The following is an 18,092-nucleotide window of genomic DNA, read 5'->3' as shown; positions in this document are numbered from 1 at the left end:
AATTCATTTATTCTGCATTCAAGCCAAAGAGTTTCATAACTTATATACTGTAAATGTAATATTGTGCTCGTATTGGCAAAAAGGAGTAATTACCAATGGACAGTTAGTGAGTTGCTCTCTCCTTCTCTGTCCTTCCTTCCTATCCCAGGTCCTTCTCCTCTGGGCTGCTCTCAACTCTCTGCATTATCCAGTCTACAGCCATGTTTGGCATTGCTCCAAACCAAGTGCAACTTGGCCACATTCAGCTTCACGAAACTGACAACATCCCACTGCCCCAACCTGTTCCAGCCCCTCTGGATACCATCCCTCCCCTCCAGACAACCAACTGCACTTCTCAGCTTATTCTGGCCACTGATTTTGCTGAACATCCCACTCAATCCCACCGTCCATGTCCCTGACAAAGATGGGAAATAATACTGCTCCCAATAGGTGTAAGAGCTTAAATGAGAGATGTGGGACTCCGGGTGGCTCTTCAAAATGCAGTTTATTACATCTAAGATGTTACAGCACTCTAAAGTCACGAGTGACAGAGCTTGTGCCTACAGCTGTCAGGTCCAGCTGCAAGCAAGCCTAAAGACCTTTTAGTTTTAGTTACAATGAATTATATACTTTTCTTTGCTGAACATCTTAATACAGTAGAACCAATCTATACCTTAACTTATATCTATAGCCTAACTACTATAATTACTATATTCATGTTTATTCTCTAATCACTTAAAGTTAGTACATTACAATTTAAGCTAAAAGTTTTTTTACAGTTTTCTTGCAGTAAAAATTCTGAGACTTTTTTTCTACTTGCAACATTTGCTAACTTGTTTGCTTGTGCTATCTTTCTGCTTGGTAAAAACATCTTTTTGTTTAAAGTGAGTTTATCCTTTGCTCTAAGTCAAAAAACCCCCTTCTAACACACCCTTTGCCTCCTTAGTTATCCAGTAAAACTAGTTCAACAATTCTTTTCTTCTATATCAAAACTTGCTTCCATCTCTATTCCTTCATCAAACTCTACATTTAAAAATCTTTTTGCTAAGCATACATATCTGTGAGACTTTCTTGTCAAACATTCATCCTTCCCAACAAACAGGAGCTTCTGCCTGTCACCAGTCATCCCCTTTCTCCACACACATGGAGCCACAACAGCTTCACTTAGACTGTCCCCTTTGAGTTAGACCATCCCATCCATTCCTTATCCACCACATGGTCCAACCACAATTCCCCATCTTTCCAGAGTGAATGTGCAGATGCTTTCTAGCACAGGAACAAATGCTGTGCCCAAGTCTAGGAATGTGATATTGTTCCCTCTCCCCTCATCCAACAAGGCTGGAACCAATCCCAGCTCATTAAAAGATGCCACTTTTTAATGGACTACCAATGGACACCTTTAATCTGCCTGTCAAGGTCAGACAGACACATCCCCAATAGCTAGACATGATACAGGAAAGCTGAGGGGAACAAACCACTCCCCACATCACGATTTGACAGAGAAGCTGCCTGAAAAAATGCCCCAATGTCATGGCCAATGGCTGTCCCAAACCTTCAGCCCCAGATCATCTTTGAGGTCATACCCTGGATGTTATCCAACAGTCTTGTCTTCCTTATTCCCAGTAAACCAGAGATAAACACAGTTCTCTAGTGTGAGCAAAGAAGAGGAGAGGGGCAGAATATCCCTTACCTGAAATGCAGCTGATGCCTCAGGTTTCAGTATTTATATTTTTCAGATTCTGTACTGCTTTAGTGTGCACTTTGGAGCTTCATACAAGGGGATGGCAAGCTCTTCACAGAGTAGGGAGACAAAACAATTCCTTCTCTAGCTGGGGACCAAGGACAACTGTTCCAAATCTCAGCCTCAAGAGCATAAACAATGGTGGACTGAAGAGACAAAAACAAGAAGGATGGGATTTCATAAGCTAAAGCTGTAATTGGACAATAAACTCCAAAATGCAAATGGACCAGAACATATAAAATTGTGAGACCCTGTGACCAATCATCTATTTATATTTGTGACTATTTTGGGTTTATCTTGGGTGTAGCCCTGTTTGGGCTCTTGTGCTTCCCAAGGTGTATCCATTAAAGCCTTCTAATAAATACCTACTTTATTTTTTATCTTCTCTGTTCTAGGTCAGCCTTCACAAGGCATCAATCCCAAACATGCAGGATAGAAGATGGGTGATATGGGGGTTGAGAGCAGCCCAAAAGAGGAGGACTGTGGGTGTTGGATGAAGAATTGGATGTGCCCCAGCCATGTGCACTCATTGACCAGAAACTCCTCCTGTGTTCTGGGGTCATCCCCACAGCTTGGGAAGCACAAGAGATTGGGGGAATCTCACCCTCTGCTCTCCTGTAGTAAAATCAGAATTCTGTGTTGAACTCTGAGCCCACAAAGACAAGGAAGACGTGGACCTGCTTGAGTGCATGGAGGCCTGGAAGAGGATGAGAGTCAGCCAGGTTGGTGTCCAGCCAAAGGGACACAGAACCTGGAGGATGATGAGGAGCTTGTGCCAGAGGCAGGGATAGATCTGCATTAGCGTATCCAAGCCTGTGATCCAGTAGATGAAGGTTTGATGGAATGCACTGGAAAAGGGAAGTGTGCCAATGGGTAGAGAATTGGGGAAGTAACACGTGAAGGAGATCTTGGAGCACATTTTCACCCACCCCAGTGGTCTCCACAACCCTGGTACAGCACTGAGAAGGGATTGGAAGCATCTTGGGAGAAAAAAGAAGACGGACTCATTTGAAGTTATGATGCAGGAAAACTTTATTGAGGTAGAAGAGTAAAAACTCAGGAGCAGCCAGAGGAAGGGAGCTGGTCTGCGGTGCAAGCAGAGCAACCATCAGCCGAGCTGCTTTGCTTGCAGGAGGTTGTGCCAAACTTTCTGCCTTACAGAGGGAGCAGCCAGGCAGAGGTGGCCAATGGTCCCTGGCTTTGGAGAAGGGGTGTGCAGCAGAGGAGACAGCACAAAGGGGTGATGCAGAGTAGGGAATGGAGGAAGAGCAGGAGGCAGATGAGCCATGTTTGCAGGGAGCCTGAGCTGGCCATTGGCTTCTGCCTGGTTGGTGCCCTGAGAGCAGGAGCTGGAATTGCTGAGCCCCTTTGAGAGGAGGGCCCAGAGATGCATCTTCAATGCCTGAGATGAGTTCCAGGGAGTGGGTGGTTGGTGTCAGGGGTGATGATGAGGGCCCTTAGCAGATGTTGCCATAGCCCCTTCTGCCATAGCAGCCCAGGCCTCCCAGCCCATAGCCAAATCCACGGCCATAGCCAAAGCCACCAAAGCCACCAAATCCGCCAGAGATGGGCTGTCCCTGCACACTGAGCTCAGTGCCCAGAGCAGCGGAGGAGGTGGATCCAACGGCGGTGTTCTGGGGGAAGGAGGTCATGATGGGTCCTGGCAGGGTGACCAGCACAGGGGAAGGGTCGATGATGACGCGGGAATCCTGGCATTGCAGGGCACAGGGCTCGTTGCAGCTGTTGGCCAGCGGGGTGGGTCCGCAGGGACTGCAGCGGTTGTAGCAGGCCATGGGTGTGGTGTGGAGGGTGCCTGGAAGAGAGAAGGGTGAGGCAGGGCAGGGGTGTGGGGATGCGAGGTGTGGTGACGCAGAACCGTGAGGGAGAGTGTGGAGGCTGTTGTGGGGCTGTGGGGAGGCGTGAGGGCAGCCGAGGCTGGGGCTGAGTGTGCTGGAAGGGAGAGGGGAGAGGTGCAGGAGCAGGAGAGTAGGGGGATTGAGTCTCACCTGGTTGTCAGCAGGAGCAGGAGGAGAAGGTGTGAGGAGAAGTGTGTGAGGGAGAGAGGCTCTGTGCTCGTATTTATGCTGCTCCTGGAGGGGCGGGACAGGCTTGTCCCATGGCCTTGGGGCATTCACCAGCCAATCAGTCTTGCCCAGCCTGGTGAGTCATGAGTTGGGGAGTCTTTTCATTCCCACAACACTTCAGTGTCATATCCAACTCTTGAGGCCATGTCCATCTGACCTTGTCGGCAGCTTTAGGAGATGGCATTTGGGTGGATTTGATTATTAGATGTGGGTCAGGAAGGGCTGAAGAAACAACCAGAGCCCAGCAGAAATGCGATGTCATCAGTGAGGTCATTTTGTGGCACTCGTGTCCTGTGGTTTGTGGGTGCCTTGTGAAGACTGGGACTCTGTTCTGTGCCGCTGGATGTCCATCAGTCATTGTGCTGCACCCAGGAATGCTGAGGGAGCTGCTGATGCCCTGGGAAGGTCACTGAGCAATATCCTGGAAAGGTTCTGGTGCCTGGGAGCTCCTCCTGATTTCTGAAATAGAGTTTGTTCTCTTGTGTCTTCTATGTGAGCAAGAGGGAGAATCTGGAAAATGAGAGGCTGCTTAGGGTGAACGTGTTTCATTGTTATGGTCTATTTGGATTTCTGAAATTTACTCAACCATGTACACTGTCTAAATTAAAGTGTATTCCTTGGCCGCATTAAGAAATCCCCTAAATTAAAACAAACCAGGCTTGATCCCTTTCTTCCCAAACTGATCTGTGACATCAATTCACTTATTCCGCATTCAAGCCACAAGGTGTCATAACTTATAATCATTAGTCCTAATGTTTTGTTCCTCTAAGCAAAACCCAACAATTAGTAATGGACACCCGGCAAGCTCCTCTTTCCTTCTTTGCATGGTTTAGTTGTTCCTCTGTGGAATTGTGCAATTTCATGTTCTGCTCCTGAGGCCATCGCCACCTGACCTTGGTGATACTTTCTAGCTGCGAGAATTAGAGACCATGGTGTTGGTTTTGATGTTGCATGCCAGGACACGTAGAAGATTCAAGCAAAGCTTACAAGCACTGGGGTGTCGTCAGTGAGGTCATTCCATGGAATATTGACAGTGAGTCCTATTTGCATTCTTGCCTCCTGCCTGGCAGATCTCCCAGCTCTCTCAGCTTCTCCTCATCTCAAGGATCCCCAACTCCCATCAGTGTCATGGTGGCCCTCCACTGCTCTTTGTCAACCATGGTTGTGTCCATGTAGCCTCACCTGTGTTGGGGACCAGGATGTTCAACTCCCTCAATATGCTTTATTACTGTTCCTCATCCTGTCCTGGAAACTGCTGAAGATTTTTTTTACAATAAAGAGTAGATGATGACCTCAAGATCCATCTATGCTCCACCAGGAACAGAAGGTCCTTCCCTGATAGAATGCTTTGGGTGCCAAGGGAAGGGCAGCTGGTATCATCCTGAACTTCTGTCAGGGCTTTATCACTGTCCCACATAACATCTTTATCTCTGAACTGCAGACACGTGGGTTTCAAATGAGGTCTAATGAATGGATGAGGAACAGACAGAGAGTGATGATCAGTGGCTCTCTGTACAGGTAGAGGCCAGAGATGAAGCCTCCAGGCCTCTGCCTTGCACAGTCATTTTGGTGATTTTGAATATTTTACCAAGGAAGTGAACAGTGTGATTGAGACCACCCCCAGCACGTTTGCAGGTGCCACAAAGCTGAGTGTTACAGCTGACACAAGAACATGGAGTGATCCCATCAGGAAGGACACTGGGAATGTTGAAAACATAAGAACGTCTTGTGGTTCAACCGCTCCAAGTTCAAGGTCCTGCGCATGGGCTGGGACAGTCCCAGACATGAACACAGCTTTGGAGAGGGAATCCTTGAGAGCACTTCCACCAGAGAATGATCTGAGGGTTCTGGTGGACCAAAATCTTAAAAAAAACCAGCAAAATGAATTTTCAGCTCAGGCCACCAGACATTTCCTGGGCTGCACAGAGAGAAGTGTGGCCAGCAGGAATGGTTGGGGCTTAATTGGAGACGTGAGAATGTCATTATTGTCACCAATAGGTAAGAAAATATGCACAAAAAGAGGGACACCAATAGAGACCAAAATGTTCAAGAGATCACCATGCATCATTGCAGCAAAAGAACTTCTGGAAGAGGGTTTCTAGAAGATTGATAATTTCTGTTTCTTCAGAGATAAAGATATCTGATTTAGGGTGATGAGTTGAGCTTCACAGTGGAAGAAAGACATGGACTTAGTGAGGCAAGAAGAGTTCAGGAACAGCAAGAGATTCGGGGGACCAAAGAATCCTTGTGATTAGAAATGGGAGACACACAAGTTTATTTTTGTGAGAAGGGAAGAATGGACAAAGGAGATGTTGTGAGTGTTCCATGGAATGACCTCAATCATAACACCCCAATTCTTGTAGGCTTTGTTGTCATGTTCTACGTGCCTGATACCAACCAATAATACCATATTCCAATACCAATACTTCGGCCTCTACCCCACAAAATTAAAAACTGCCGCAAAGGTCAAATGGACGCAGCCTGTAGAGAAGGACACAGAATCACAGAATTCCACAAAGACACACCAGCACCATGACAGGAGGAAATAGGATCACAATGACCATCCAGTAGCAATTAGTGTTTGTTCCTAACAGGAACACAACATTACATCTGACAGGATATAAGTTATGAAACCATAGGACTTGAATGTAGAATAAACAAATTCACACCACAGAGCAGCCTGGGCAAAACCTGGTCTAGCATCATTGGTTGCTTGTTTATTTGGTTTCTTAAAGAGGTAAAGAAATACACTTTAAAAGACAGAGTATATTTCCAGGTAAAGTTGAGAAATCCAAATGGACCACAGCATTGGAAAAAATTCAACTTAGGAAGCTTTTAATTTCCAGATCTTTCTCTTGATTGTACACAAAAAAAAACATGCTTGGGGTCCCTTTCATCCATCAAGAAGAGCTCCCAGGCACTGGGACCTTTCCAAGCTCTTGCAGAGTGACCTCCCCAGGACATCAGCAGCTCCCTCAGCATTCCTGAGTGCAACACAATGACTGATGGACATCCAGTGGCAGAGAACAGAGTCCCAGTCTTCACAAGGCATCTGCAAACCACAGGACGTGTGCCACAAAATGACCTCACTGATGACATGGCATTTCTGCTGGGATCTGGTTGTTTATTCAGCCCTCCCTGACTCACATGGAGCAATCAAAATGGCCCAAATACAAATGCAATGAAGTTACTGCCAAGGTCAGATGGAAATGGTTTCAAGACCAGGACATGAAATTGCAAAACTACATGAAGGAAAACACTCCCCAGCTCATGACTCCCCAAGCTGAGCCAGACAAGAGCTACCTGCAAAATGCCCCAAGGCCATGGGACAAGGCTGTCCCGCCCCTTCAGGACCAGCATAAAAGCCAGCCCAGAACCTCTCACACTCACACACTTCTTCTGACACCTTCTCCCCCTGCTGAAAACCAGGTGAGCCTCACTCCCCTGACCCTCCTGCTCTGGCACCCTTGAACCCTCTCTTCCAGCACACTCTGCCCCATCCTTGGCAGCCCTCACGCCTCCCCACAGCCCCACAACAGCCTCCACACTCCCTCACCCTCCTGAATCACTGTCCCTTGCATCCCCACAACCCCTGCCATGCCTCCCCCCCTCACTCTTCCAGGCACCCTCCACACAACACCCATGGCCTGCTACAACCGCTGCAGTCCCTGCGGACCCACCCCGCTGGCCAACAGCTGCAACGAGCCCTGTGCCCTGCAATGCCAGGATTCCCGCGTCATCATCAACCCTTCCCCTGTGCTGGTCACCCTGCCAGGACCCATCATGACCTCCTTCCCCCAGAGCACCGCCGTTGGATCCACCTCCTCGGCTGCCGTGGGCACTGAGCTCAGTGTGCAGGGACAGCCCATCTCTGGGGGCTTTGGTGGCTTTGGTGGCTTTGGCTACGGCCTTGGCTATGGCCGTGGATTTGGCTATGGGCTGGGTGGCCTGGGCTGCTATGGCAGGAGGGGCTATGGCAACATCTGCTAAGGGACCAGCTGGGCTGCCTGCAAACATGGCCCATCTGCCTCCTGTTCTCCCACTCCCTGCTCTTCATTGGTCCTTTGGCTCTGTCCAGTTCCCTCTACTGCAAACCCCTTCTCCCAAGCCAGACATCAGTGGGCTCCTCTGGTGGGCTCCTCCCACTGTGGGGCAGAATGATCTTGGTGCTCTGGGAAAACCTCCTGAGGGCAAAGGACCTTGACTGATGGTCACCCTACTTGCACCTCCGCCTGTTCCTTTCTACTGGATGCTCAAGACCTTTTATTCTTCTACCTCAATAAAGTTTTCCTGCAGCATAACCTCATATGAATCCTCCTTCATTCTTCCCCCAAGATTTTTCCAGTCTCAGCAATATGTCAGGGTTTTAGGGATCATCTGGGTTAGAAATTGTAACAAGAGATCTTTTAGGATTTATTTCCCTGCTTCAACCACCCACTGGCATGCTCTGCTCTTCCACTGCATCCCACAAACCCTTCTGTTTCTAGAAACACAGTCCTGGATACGCTAATGCAGGTCTATCCCTGCTGCTGGCACAAGCTCCTCTGGGTGGTGCTTCCTTTGGGTGGACACCAGTTGCTCCAGCCCCTCATCATCTCCTCAGCCCAGTAAGAGATCTGCTCAAGCAGGTCCATATCTTTCTTATCATGGCTATGCATCCTTGCAGCAAAAGAACTTCCAGAAAAGCGTTTCTAGCAGACTGACACTTCCTGTCTCCACACTGATAAGGATACGGATAAGGATCCCTGATTTGGGGTGATGTGCTGGGCTTTACAGTAGAAGAAAGACACAGACTTAAAGAAACAAGAACAGTGCAGGAACAGCAAGAGCTTGAAGGGACCAAAGAATTCTTGTTGTGATTAGAAATGGGAGACGTGCAAGGATGAGTTCTTGTAGGGGTCCTACAGTTGAACAAAGAACTCCAGTCTCCCCAGAGATGAGTAGAGGCAATGACTCCCCTGCTCATCTGCTGCCCACACTGTGGGGATGAGCACAGGACACAACGGATTTGTGGTCTGTGAGTGCACATGGTCAGGGCATGTCCAGTTTTTCATCCACCAACACCTCAAATTCTTCCCTTTTGGGACTGGTCTCAATCCCAGATCACCCATCCTTTATCCTGCATGTTTGGGACTGCTCCAATCCAGGTGCAGCAGATTCTGCCCCTCTGCTCTGGTGATATTGGGGAACTCTTAATCTATGGGTCACTGGGAACAAGGAAGACAAGATTCTGGTTTAGAGGATCCAGGGCACAGCCTTGAGGATGATCCGTGGCTGGAGGTTTGGGACGGCCTTGGCCGGTTATCCCAGGGCATTTTTTCAGGCAGCAGCTTTTGCCTGGCACAGCCTGGTAAATCATATGGTCGGAGGGTTTTTCTTCCCACAGCTCTGCATTGTCATGTCCTGCTCTTGAGGCCGTGTCCATCTGACCTTGGCGGCAGATTTGATGAGTTGGATTTGGTTCCAGCATTGCTGGATGAGGGAAGAGGGATCAATAACATGTAACTGGACCTGTGCATAGTATTTCCTCCTTTGCTAAAAATCATCCTTGTCTCTAAGCTGGAGAGATGTGGATGTTGGTTGGAACATTGGGTTAAGAAGGAAATGGGTGAGATGGCTGCACTGGAAGAGTTATGAAAGAGTCAATGGCTCCATGTGTGTGTGGAGAACAGGGATGAGTGGTGATCCTCAGAGACTCGTGTTCAACCATTCTCACTTCCCATTGTGTCAGGGACATGGACAGTGCAATTGTGTGTCCCATCAGCAAAAAATGTGAATAACAGCAGGATGAGTGGTATACTTGATTGTCTGGAAGGAGGGGATGGCATCCAGAGCGTTCCAGACAGTCTGGAGATATGGGCTGGTGTGAAGCTCGTGAAGGTCAGCAGGGCCAAGAGGAAGGTCCTGCACCTGGATTGGATTGATCTCAGCAATGGATGTTGGATGGGTAATGAGTTAATTAACAGCACCCCTGAGGAGAAGGACTTACACACTTACACACCCATATATATAAACTAAATTACTCTGAAATTCTAAAAATAACTGCAAACTAATAAAAAATTAAAAACTTTTATTTCAATAATAAAACAAACCAAACAAACCCCACACACTAAAAAACCACCACCATATAATCAAGTACCAACAAAAAAACAACCATACACGTTTTACTAATAATTCTTTATATATTATAAGACTGAATTTAAAAAATAACCATATAATACCTCAAGCAGCAAATAATACAAACCACTAAAAAAAACAAAACAAACCAACTTACTAAACTCAAAAGTATTCAACTAACCCTAAGCTTTACTGAAAAAAAACCCTAAAGGTCTACCACTACAATAATGAATAAATAATAACCAAAACACTATAAAAATAACAAAAAAAACCAAAAAAAAAAACAACAAAAAAACTGAATGATGAAGAATTGGACATGTCCTGGCAATGTGAATGAACTGAGCAAAAATCCCCCATGCCCTGGGGTTATCTCCACAGTGAGGGCAGCACATTCTGTCCCTGTGCTGAACTCTGATGAGACTGCACTTGTGTGTTCCACTCTGAGGACACAAAAAAAGGGAAGACATGGGCCTCCTCTGGAAGATCTGAAAATGGCCTTGGGAGATGATGAGGGTCTGGAGGAACTGGTGTCCAGCCAGAGTGAGCACACCAGCCAGGAGGGCTTTGTGTCAGAGTCACGGATGGACCTGCATTGGGGGATCCAGGTTTGTGTTCAAGCAACTGAAAGGTTGCTGTGGTGCACTGGAAGAACAAAGTGTACTGGTGGGTAGTGGAATTGGGGAAATAATTCCCACAAGAGGTCTTGGAGCATTTTTTCAAGAATCCAAATAGCATCAACAACCTCCAAGTGTTTCGGGAGAAGAAGGAAGAAGGAGTCTTTTGAGGTTATGATGCAGGAAAATTTTATTGAGGTAGAACAGTGAACACTCAGGAGCAGCCAGTGGAAGGGAGCTGGTCTGAGGTGCAAGTAGGGTGACCATCAGTTCAGGCCCCTTGCTTGCAGATGTCTTGGCCAGAGCACCAAAGCCTTCCTGCCCCACAGTGGGAGCAGCCAGGCAGAGGTGCCCAATGGTCTCTGGCTTGGGAGAAGGGGTTTGCAGCAGAGGATCTGGACAGAGCTGAAGGGACAATACAGAGCACAGAGAGGGAGAAGAGGAGGAGGCAGATGAGCCATGTTTGCAGGCAGCCTAGGCTGGACCCTTGGCTACTGCCTTGCTTGGTGTCTTGAGAGCAGGAGCTGGAATTGCTGAGCCCCTTTGAAAGCCTTGACCAGAGATGCATCTTCAATGCCTGAGATGAATTCCAAGGAGTGGGTGGTTGGTGTCAGGGGTGGTGCTGAGGCCCTTAGCAGATGTCGCCATAGCCCCTTCTGCCATAGCAGCCCAGGCCTCCAAGCCCGTAGCCAAACCCACGGCCATAGCCAAGGCCAAATCCACCAAAGCCACCAAATCCACCAAATCCGCCAGAGATGGGCTGTCCCTGCACACTGAGCTCAGTGCCCACGGCAGCCGAGGAGGTGGATCCGACGGCGGTGTTCTGGGGGAAGGAGGTCATGATGGGTCCTGGCAGGGTGACCAGCACAGGGGAAGGGTTGATGATGACGCGGGAATCCTGGCATTGCAGGGCACAGGGCTCGTTGCAGCTGTTGGCCAGCGGGGTGGGTCCGCAGGGACTGCAGCGGTTGTAGCAGGCCATGGGTGTGGTGTGGAGGGTGCCTGGAAGAGAGGGAGGTGAGGCAGGGCAAGGGGGTTGGGGATATGAGGGTTGAAATGTCAGCAGGGTGAGGGAGTGTGGAGGCTGTTGTGTGGCTGTGGGGAGGCGTGAGGGCTGCTGAGGCTGGGGCTTAGCATGCCCAAAGAGAGGGCCCAGGGGTGCAGGAGCAGGAGGGTCAGAAGCTTGAGTCTCACCTGGCTGTCAGCAGGAGCACGAGGAGAAGTCAGTAGAAGTGTGTGAGGGACAGAGGCTCTGTGCTGGTATTTATGCTGGTCCTGGAGGGGCAGGACAGCCTTGTCCCATGGCCTTGGGGCATTTTTGAGGCAATTTTGGGGCATTCTTGGCTGGCCCAGCCTGGTGAGTCATGCGGTGGGACTGTTTTCCTTCCTGATTTTCTGCAATTCTATGTTCTTCCCCTGAGTCAGTGTCCATTTGACCTTGACTGCATATTTCAATTGGGAGAAACAGAGGTCAATGGATTGGAGCTGGTTTGTTTTGAATGTTGAAGAGGCAAACAAAGCCTACAGGAATTTGGGTGTTATTTCATGTCTTCACGTAACCCCCAGCCATTCCTTCTGTTCAAACCTACTTCTCTGCAACCTTGGATATGGTCACTGCTCTGGGCTGAAATTCCAGAAATGGATCATGAGGTGGCCATGTAGCCTTGGCTGTGAAAACTCCAGCAGTTACCAGGAATGAATTAGGAAAAGAAATACAGGCAGGTTACAGGAGTTGAACACCCTATTCGACACCACTGTTGGGGCTCCTCAGTGGAACAAGGCCTCGGACATGGTTGGCCAAGAGACCATGGCACTGATGGGAGTGGAGGATCCTTAAGATGAGAAGCTGAGAGAGCTGGAATTTCTATCAGGCGGGAGGCAAAAATGCAAATGGGACATGTTGTCAATATGCCATAGAATGACCTCAGTGGTGACACCCCAAATCTCCTAAGCTGTGGTTGAATCTTCTACGAGTCGTGACACTCATAGTCAACACCTTGGTCTCTAATTTTTGCAACTTAGCCTACCACCAAGGTCAGATGGAGATGGCCTCAGGAGCAGAACATGAAATTGCACAATTCCACAGAGGAACAACTGCTCTGTGACACAAAAGGAAAGAGGAGCTTACTGGCTGTCCGTTAGTAATTATTGGGGTTTGCTCATAGGAACAACACATTAGGACTTACTAATTATAAGTTATGAAAATTTGTGGCTTGAACGCGGAATAAAGGAATTGATGTCACAGAGCAGCCTGGGAAAAAAGGGATTGGGCCCCGTTTGTTGTTTATTGGATTCCTGAATGAGGTCAAGGAATACACTTTGAATGACAGAGTATATTGTTGTGTAAATTGTATAAATTTCAAAATACAAGTACAATGGAAGAAGTTCAACCCTGGATTGCCTCATGTTTCCCTGATTCTGTTTCTTGATATCATTGAAAACACAGAATAGAGGAGACTTCTTTCCTCTATCATGAAGGGCTCTCAGGCACTGTGACCTTTCCAGGTTATTGCAGAGTGACCTTCTGAGGACATCAGCAGCTCCCTCAGCATTCCTGGGTGCAACACAATGACTGATGGACATCCAGCAGCAAAGAAAAGAGTCCAGTCTTCACAAGGCACCAACAAACTACAGAACACAACTGCCACAAGATGACCTCACTGATGACGTTGCACCTTCCCTGGGTTGTGGCTGTTTATTCACCTTCCCTGGCACACAGGGAACAGTCAAATACTCCCAAATGCCAGTTAGAAGCTGCTGCCAAGGTCAAATGGACACAGCTTCAAGAGCAGGATAAGGAATTGTGGAAATGGATGAAGGAGAACATTCCCTCCCTCATGACTCAGCAGGCTGGGATGGCCAAAAGCTGCCGCCTCAAAAATGCCCCAAGGCCATGGGACAAGGCTGCCCCGCCCCTCCAGGATCAGCATAAAACCCAGCCCAGAGCCTCTCTCCCTCACACACTTCCCATCAAGCCTGCTCCTCTTGCTCCTGCTGACAACCAGGTGAGCCTCACAACCCTGACCCTCCTGCTCCTGCACCCCTGAGCCCTCTCTTACAGCACACTCAGCCCCAGCTTCAGCAGCACTCACGCCTCCCCACAGCCCCACAACAACCTCCACACTTATCCTCCTGCATCACTGCCCTCACGTCCCCCACATCTCAGCTCTGCTTTATCCCTTCTCTTCCAGGCACCCTCCACACCACACCCATGGCCTGCAACAGCCTCTGCCGTCCCTGCGGACCCACCCCACTGGCCAACAGCTGCAACGAGCCCTGTGCCCTGCAATGCCAGGATTCCCGCGTCATCATCAACCCTTCCCCTGTGATGGTCACCCTGCCAGGACCCATCATGACCTCCTTCCCCCAGAACACCGCCGTCGGATCCACCTCCTCCGCTGCTCTGGGCACTGAGCTCAGTGTGCAGGGACAGCCCATCTCTGGCGGATTTGGTGGCTTCGGTGGCTACGGCCTTGGCTATGGCCGTGGATTTGGCTATGGGCTGGGAGGCCTGGGCTGCTATGGCAGAAGGGGCTATGGCAACATCTGCTAAGAGCCCTTGGTACACCACGCTCCCACTGTGGGGCAGGAAGGCATTTATGATCTGGCAAAGCCTCCTCCAAGCAAAGGACCTTGGCTGATGGTCACCCTACTTGCACTTCAGCCTGGCTCTCTTCCATTTGCTGCTTATTGCCTCTCATTCCTCTACCTCAATAAAGTTTTCTTGCATCACATTTTTAGTTGAGTTCTTCTTCTTTCTGATGCCAAAACCCTTCCAGTCTCACTCAGCTTTCTGCCAGGGTTCCAGCATCCATTGGAGTTGGTGAAAAAGTGCTCCAGGTCCTCTTTTATGATTTATTTCCCTATTCTACTATAAGGTGGCACAATTTGCTCTTCCAGTGCATCCCACAAATCCTTCAGTTACTGGATCACAGACCTGGATACACTAATGCAGATCTATCCCTGCCTCTGGCCCAAACCTCTCTGGGTGGTTTGTTCACTTTTGTGGACAGCAGTTGCTTGTGTCCTTCATCTTCCATGCCCTTCCTCAGACCCTATGAAGCACATCCACGTATTCCTTGTCTTTATGGGCTCAGAGTTCAACACAAAATTCTGATTTTAGTGCAGGAGAGCAGAGGGTGAGATTCCCCCACTCTCTTGTGCTGCCCACACTGTGGGATGAGCCCAGGACACAGGAGGAGTTTCTGGTCAGTGGGTGCACATGGCTGGGGCACATCCAATTCTTCATCCAACACCCCAAGTGCTCCTCCCTGGGGCTGCCCTCAATCCTCTCATCACCCCTCCTTTACCCTGCATGTTTGGGATTGCTCCAATCCCGGTGCAGAAGGTTCTGCCCCTCTGCTCTGGTGATATTGGAGAACTCTTCATCTATGGATTACTGGGATCAGGGAAGACAAGACTCTGCCCGAGGAGATCAAGAGTATGGCCTTGAGGATGATCCGTGGGTGAAGGTTTGGGACAGCCTCTGTCTATGACACTGGGATATTTTCCAGGCAGAAGCTGTTGCCTGGTGCAGCCTGCTGTGTCACGAGTTTGGGAATGTTTTGCTTCAAACAGCTCTGAAATTCCACATTCTGCTCTTGAGGCCGTGTCCATCTGACACTGGCGACAGCTTTAGTGGGTTGGTATTGGTTCCACTATGGGTGGATGAAGAGAGGGAGAACCAGGATCCTGTATCTGGACTTGTGCAAAACTTTTGTTCCTGTGCCAGACAACGTCCTTGTATCTAAGCTGGAGTTGATGGCTGGAGCTCTGACTGGATAAGGAATTGGCAGGATGGTCTCACTGAAAAGTTGTGGTCACTCCATGTCCCAGTGTGGAGAACAGGGATGAGTGGTGGCCCACAGGGATTGATAATGGAACCATTGCAACTTCCCATCTTTGTCAGGGACATGGAGAGGGGGTTTGAGTGTCCCCTTGGTTAGATTGGGGAAGACACCAAGGTCAGTGGTGTGGTTTATGCTCTGGAGGGAAGGGATGGCACCCAGAGTGTTCTGAACAAGTTGTGGAGATGGGCTGGTGTGAAGCTCGTGAAGGTCAACAGGGCCAAGAGGAAGGTCCTGCACCTGGATTGGATCAATCTCACTAATGGATGTTGGATGGGTAATGATTAAATTAACAGCATCCCTGAGGAGAAGGACTTACACACACTTACACACTAAAATTCTAAATAAATCCTAAATCACCCTAAAATTCTAAAAATAATTACAAACTAACAAAAAAAAAAAACTTCAATCTCACTAATAAAAAAAAACAGACTAAAAAAACATCACCATATAGGCATCTACCAACAAAAAAACCAAAAATACACACTTTTTACAAGTAATTCTTACCACATTATAAAAATAAATCAAAAATAACAAACAACCATATAAAACCCCACACAACAAATCACAAAAACCACTAAAAAATATCAAGCCAACTTCCTAAACTCAAAACTATTCAACAAACCCTAAACATTACTAAAAAAAAGGCTCTCTACCTCTACACTAATTAATAAACAAAAACCATTACTCTATAAAAATAATTAAAAAATATAAAAAACTTTAATGATGAGGAATTGGAAATGCCCTGGCCACATGAATACGCTGAAAAAAAATCCCCCAAGCCCTGGGGTTATCCCCACAGTGAGGGCAGCACATTCTGCCCCTCTGCTGCACTCTGAGGAGAATGGACTTGTGTGTTCCACTCTTTGTGTTCCACAAAAAAAGGGAAGACATGGACGCACTCAAGCAGATCTGTAAATGGCCTTGGGAGATGATGAGGGTCTGGAGGAACTGGTGTCCAGCCAAAGTGAGCACACCAGCCAGGAGTGCTTTGTGTCAGAATCACAGATGGACCTGCATTGGGGGATCCAGGTTTGTGTTCCAGCAACTGAAGAGTTGCTGTGGTGCACAGGAAGAACAAAGTGTACCAGAAGGGAGTGGAATTGGGGAAATAATTCCTACAAGACATCTTGAAGCATTTTTTCATCAATCCCAGTAGTGTCAACAACATTGGCTTAATCTCAAAGTGTCTCGGGAGAAGAATGAAGAAGGAGTCTTGTGAGGTTATGATGCAGGAAAACTTTATTGAGGTAGAACAGTGAACACTCAGGAGCAGCCAGTGGAAGGGAGCTGGTCTGAGGTGCAAGTAGGGCGACCATCAGCCGAGGCCCCCTTGCTTGCAGATGGTTTGGCCAGAGCACCAAGGCCTTCCTGCCCCACAGTGGGAGCAGCCAGGCAGAGGTGCCCAATGGTCTCTGGCTTGGGAGAAGGGGTTTGCAGCAGAGGAGCTGGACAGAGCCAAAGGGGCGATGCAGAGCACAGAGAGGGAGAAGAGGAGGAGGCAGATGGGCCATGTTTGCAGGCAGCCTAGGCTGGGCTCTTGTTTGCTGCTTTGCTTGGAACCCTGAGAGCAGGAGGTGGAAATGCTGAGCCCCTTTGAAAGCCTTGACCAGAGATGCATCTTCAATACCTGAGATGAATACCAGGGAGTGGGAGGTTGGTGTCAGGGGTGGTGCTGAGTGTCCTTAGCAGATGTTGCCATAGCCCCTTCTGCCATAGCAGCCCAGGCCTCCCAGGCCGTAGCCAAGGCCAAAGCCACCAAATCCGCCAGAGATGGGCTGTCCCTGGGCATTGAGCTCAGTGCCCAGAGCAGCAGAGGAGGTGGATCCGACGGCGGTGCTCTGGGGGAAGGAGGTCATGATGGGTCCTGGCAGGGTGACCAGCACAGGGGAAGGGTCGATGATGACGCGGGAATCCTGGCATTGCAGGGCACAGGGCTCGTTGCAGCTGTTGGCCAGCGGGGTGGGTCCGCAGGGACTGCAGCGGTTGTAGCAGGCCATGGGTGTGGTGTGGAGGGTGCCTGGAAGAGAAGGGATAAAGCAGAGCGGAGATGTGGGGGGTGTGAGGGGCAGTGATGCAGGAGGATAAGTGAGTGTGGAGGCTGTAGTGGGGCTGTGGGGAGGCGTGAGTGCTGCTAAGACTGGGGCTGAGTGTGCTGGAAGAGAGGGCCCAGGGGTGCAGGAGCAGGAGGGTCAGGGGTTTGAGTCTCACCTGGCTGTGGGCAGGAGCAGGAGGAGCAGGCTTGAGGAGAAGTGTGTGAGGGAGAGAGGCTCTGGGCTGGCTTTTATGCAGGTTCTGGACGGGCAGGACAGCCTTGTCCCATGGCCTTGGGGTATTTTTTAGGCAGCAGCTTTTGCCTTGCTCAGCCTGATGAGTCATGACCTGGGGAATGTTTTCCTTCCCGATGTTCTGCAGTGTCATGTCTTCTTCTTCTGTTTGTGTCCATGTGACATTGACAGCTCCTCATAATTTGAGAATTAGAGACCAGTGTGGGTTTTTTTTATGACATCTATCAAGACATGCAGAAGATTCAACCAAAGCTAAGGAGAACTGGGGAGTCATCAGTGAGGTCATGCCATATTGACAACATCTCTCATTTGCATTCTTGCCTCCTGTCTCAAGAATCTCTCAGCTCTTTCTGCTCCTCCTCGTTTTGATTATACCCCAGTATTGTCAATGTCATGGTGGCCCTGCACCGCTCTTGGTCAAC

General features: G+C 48.9%; 1 protein-coding gene and 4 pseudogenes across 1 annotated transcript; 2 read left to right on the top strand and 3 right to left on the bottom strand.

Moving 5' to 3' along the window:
- Window positions 1-3,177: 3,177 nt before the first annotated feature.
- Window positions 3,178-3,851, bottom strand: LOC134430955 (feather beta keratin-like; annotated as a pseudogene).
- A 3,263-nt stretch (window positions 3,852-7,114) lies between these two features.
- LOC134430950 (feather beta keratin-like) lies at window positions 7,115-8,100 on the top strand (annotated as a pseudogene).
- Window positions 8,101-11,166: 3,066 nt separating this feature from the next.
- LOC134430941 (feather beta keratin-like) lies at window positions 11,167-11,851 on the bottom strand (annotated as a pseudogene).
- Window positions 11,852-13,415: 1,564 nt separating this feature from the next.
- On the top strand, window positions 13,416-14,088 carry LOC134430933 (feather beta keratin-like; annotated as a pseudogene).
- A 2,979-nt stretch (window positions 14,089-17,067) lies between these two features.
- LOC134430915 (feather beta keratin-like) lies at window positions 17,068-17,382 on the bottom strand. Its single transcript, XM_063178810.1, has one exon. The coding sequence runs from the start codon at window positions 17,380-17,382 to the stop codon at window positions 17,068-17,070; it is 315 nt and encodes a 104-aa protein (XP_063034880.1).
- Between the last annotated feature and the right edge of the window lie 710 nt (window positions 17,383-18,092).

The sequence above is a fragment of the Melospiza melodia genome, chromosome 1 (assembly GCF_035770615.1).
Source record: "Melospiza melodia melodia isolate bMelMel2 chromosome 1, bMelMel2.pri, whole genome shotgun sequence".
Lineage (NCBI taxonomy): Eukaryota > Metazoa > Chordata > Aves > Passeriformes > Passerellidae > Melospiza > Melospiza melodia.
Note: the sequence above shows the minus strand (reverse complement) of the source record. Positions and strands in the feature narration are given on the sequence as shown.

What these genes read in the sequence shown, in the direction of transcription:
- LOC134430915 (XM_063178810.1), bottom strand. Translation starts at nt 17,382, where the DNA reads ATGGCCTGCTACAACCGCTGCAGTCCCTGCGGACCCACCCCGCTGGCC.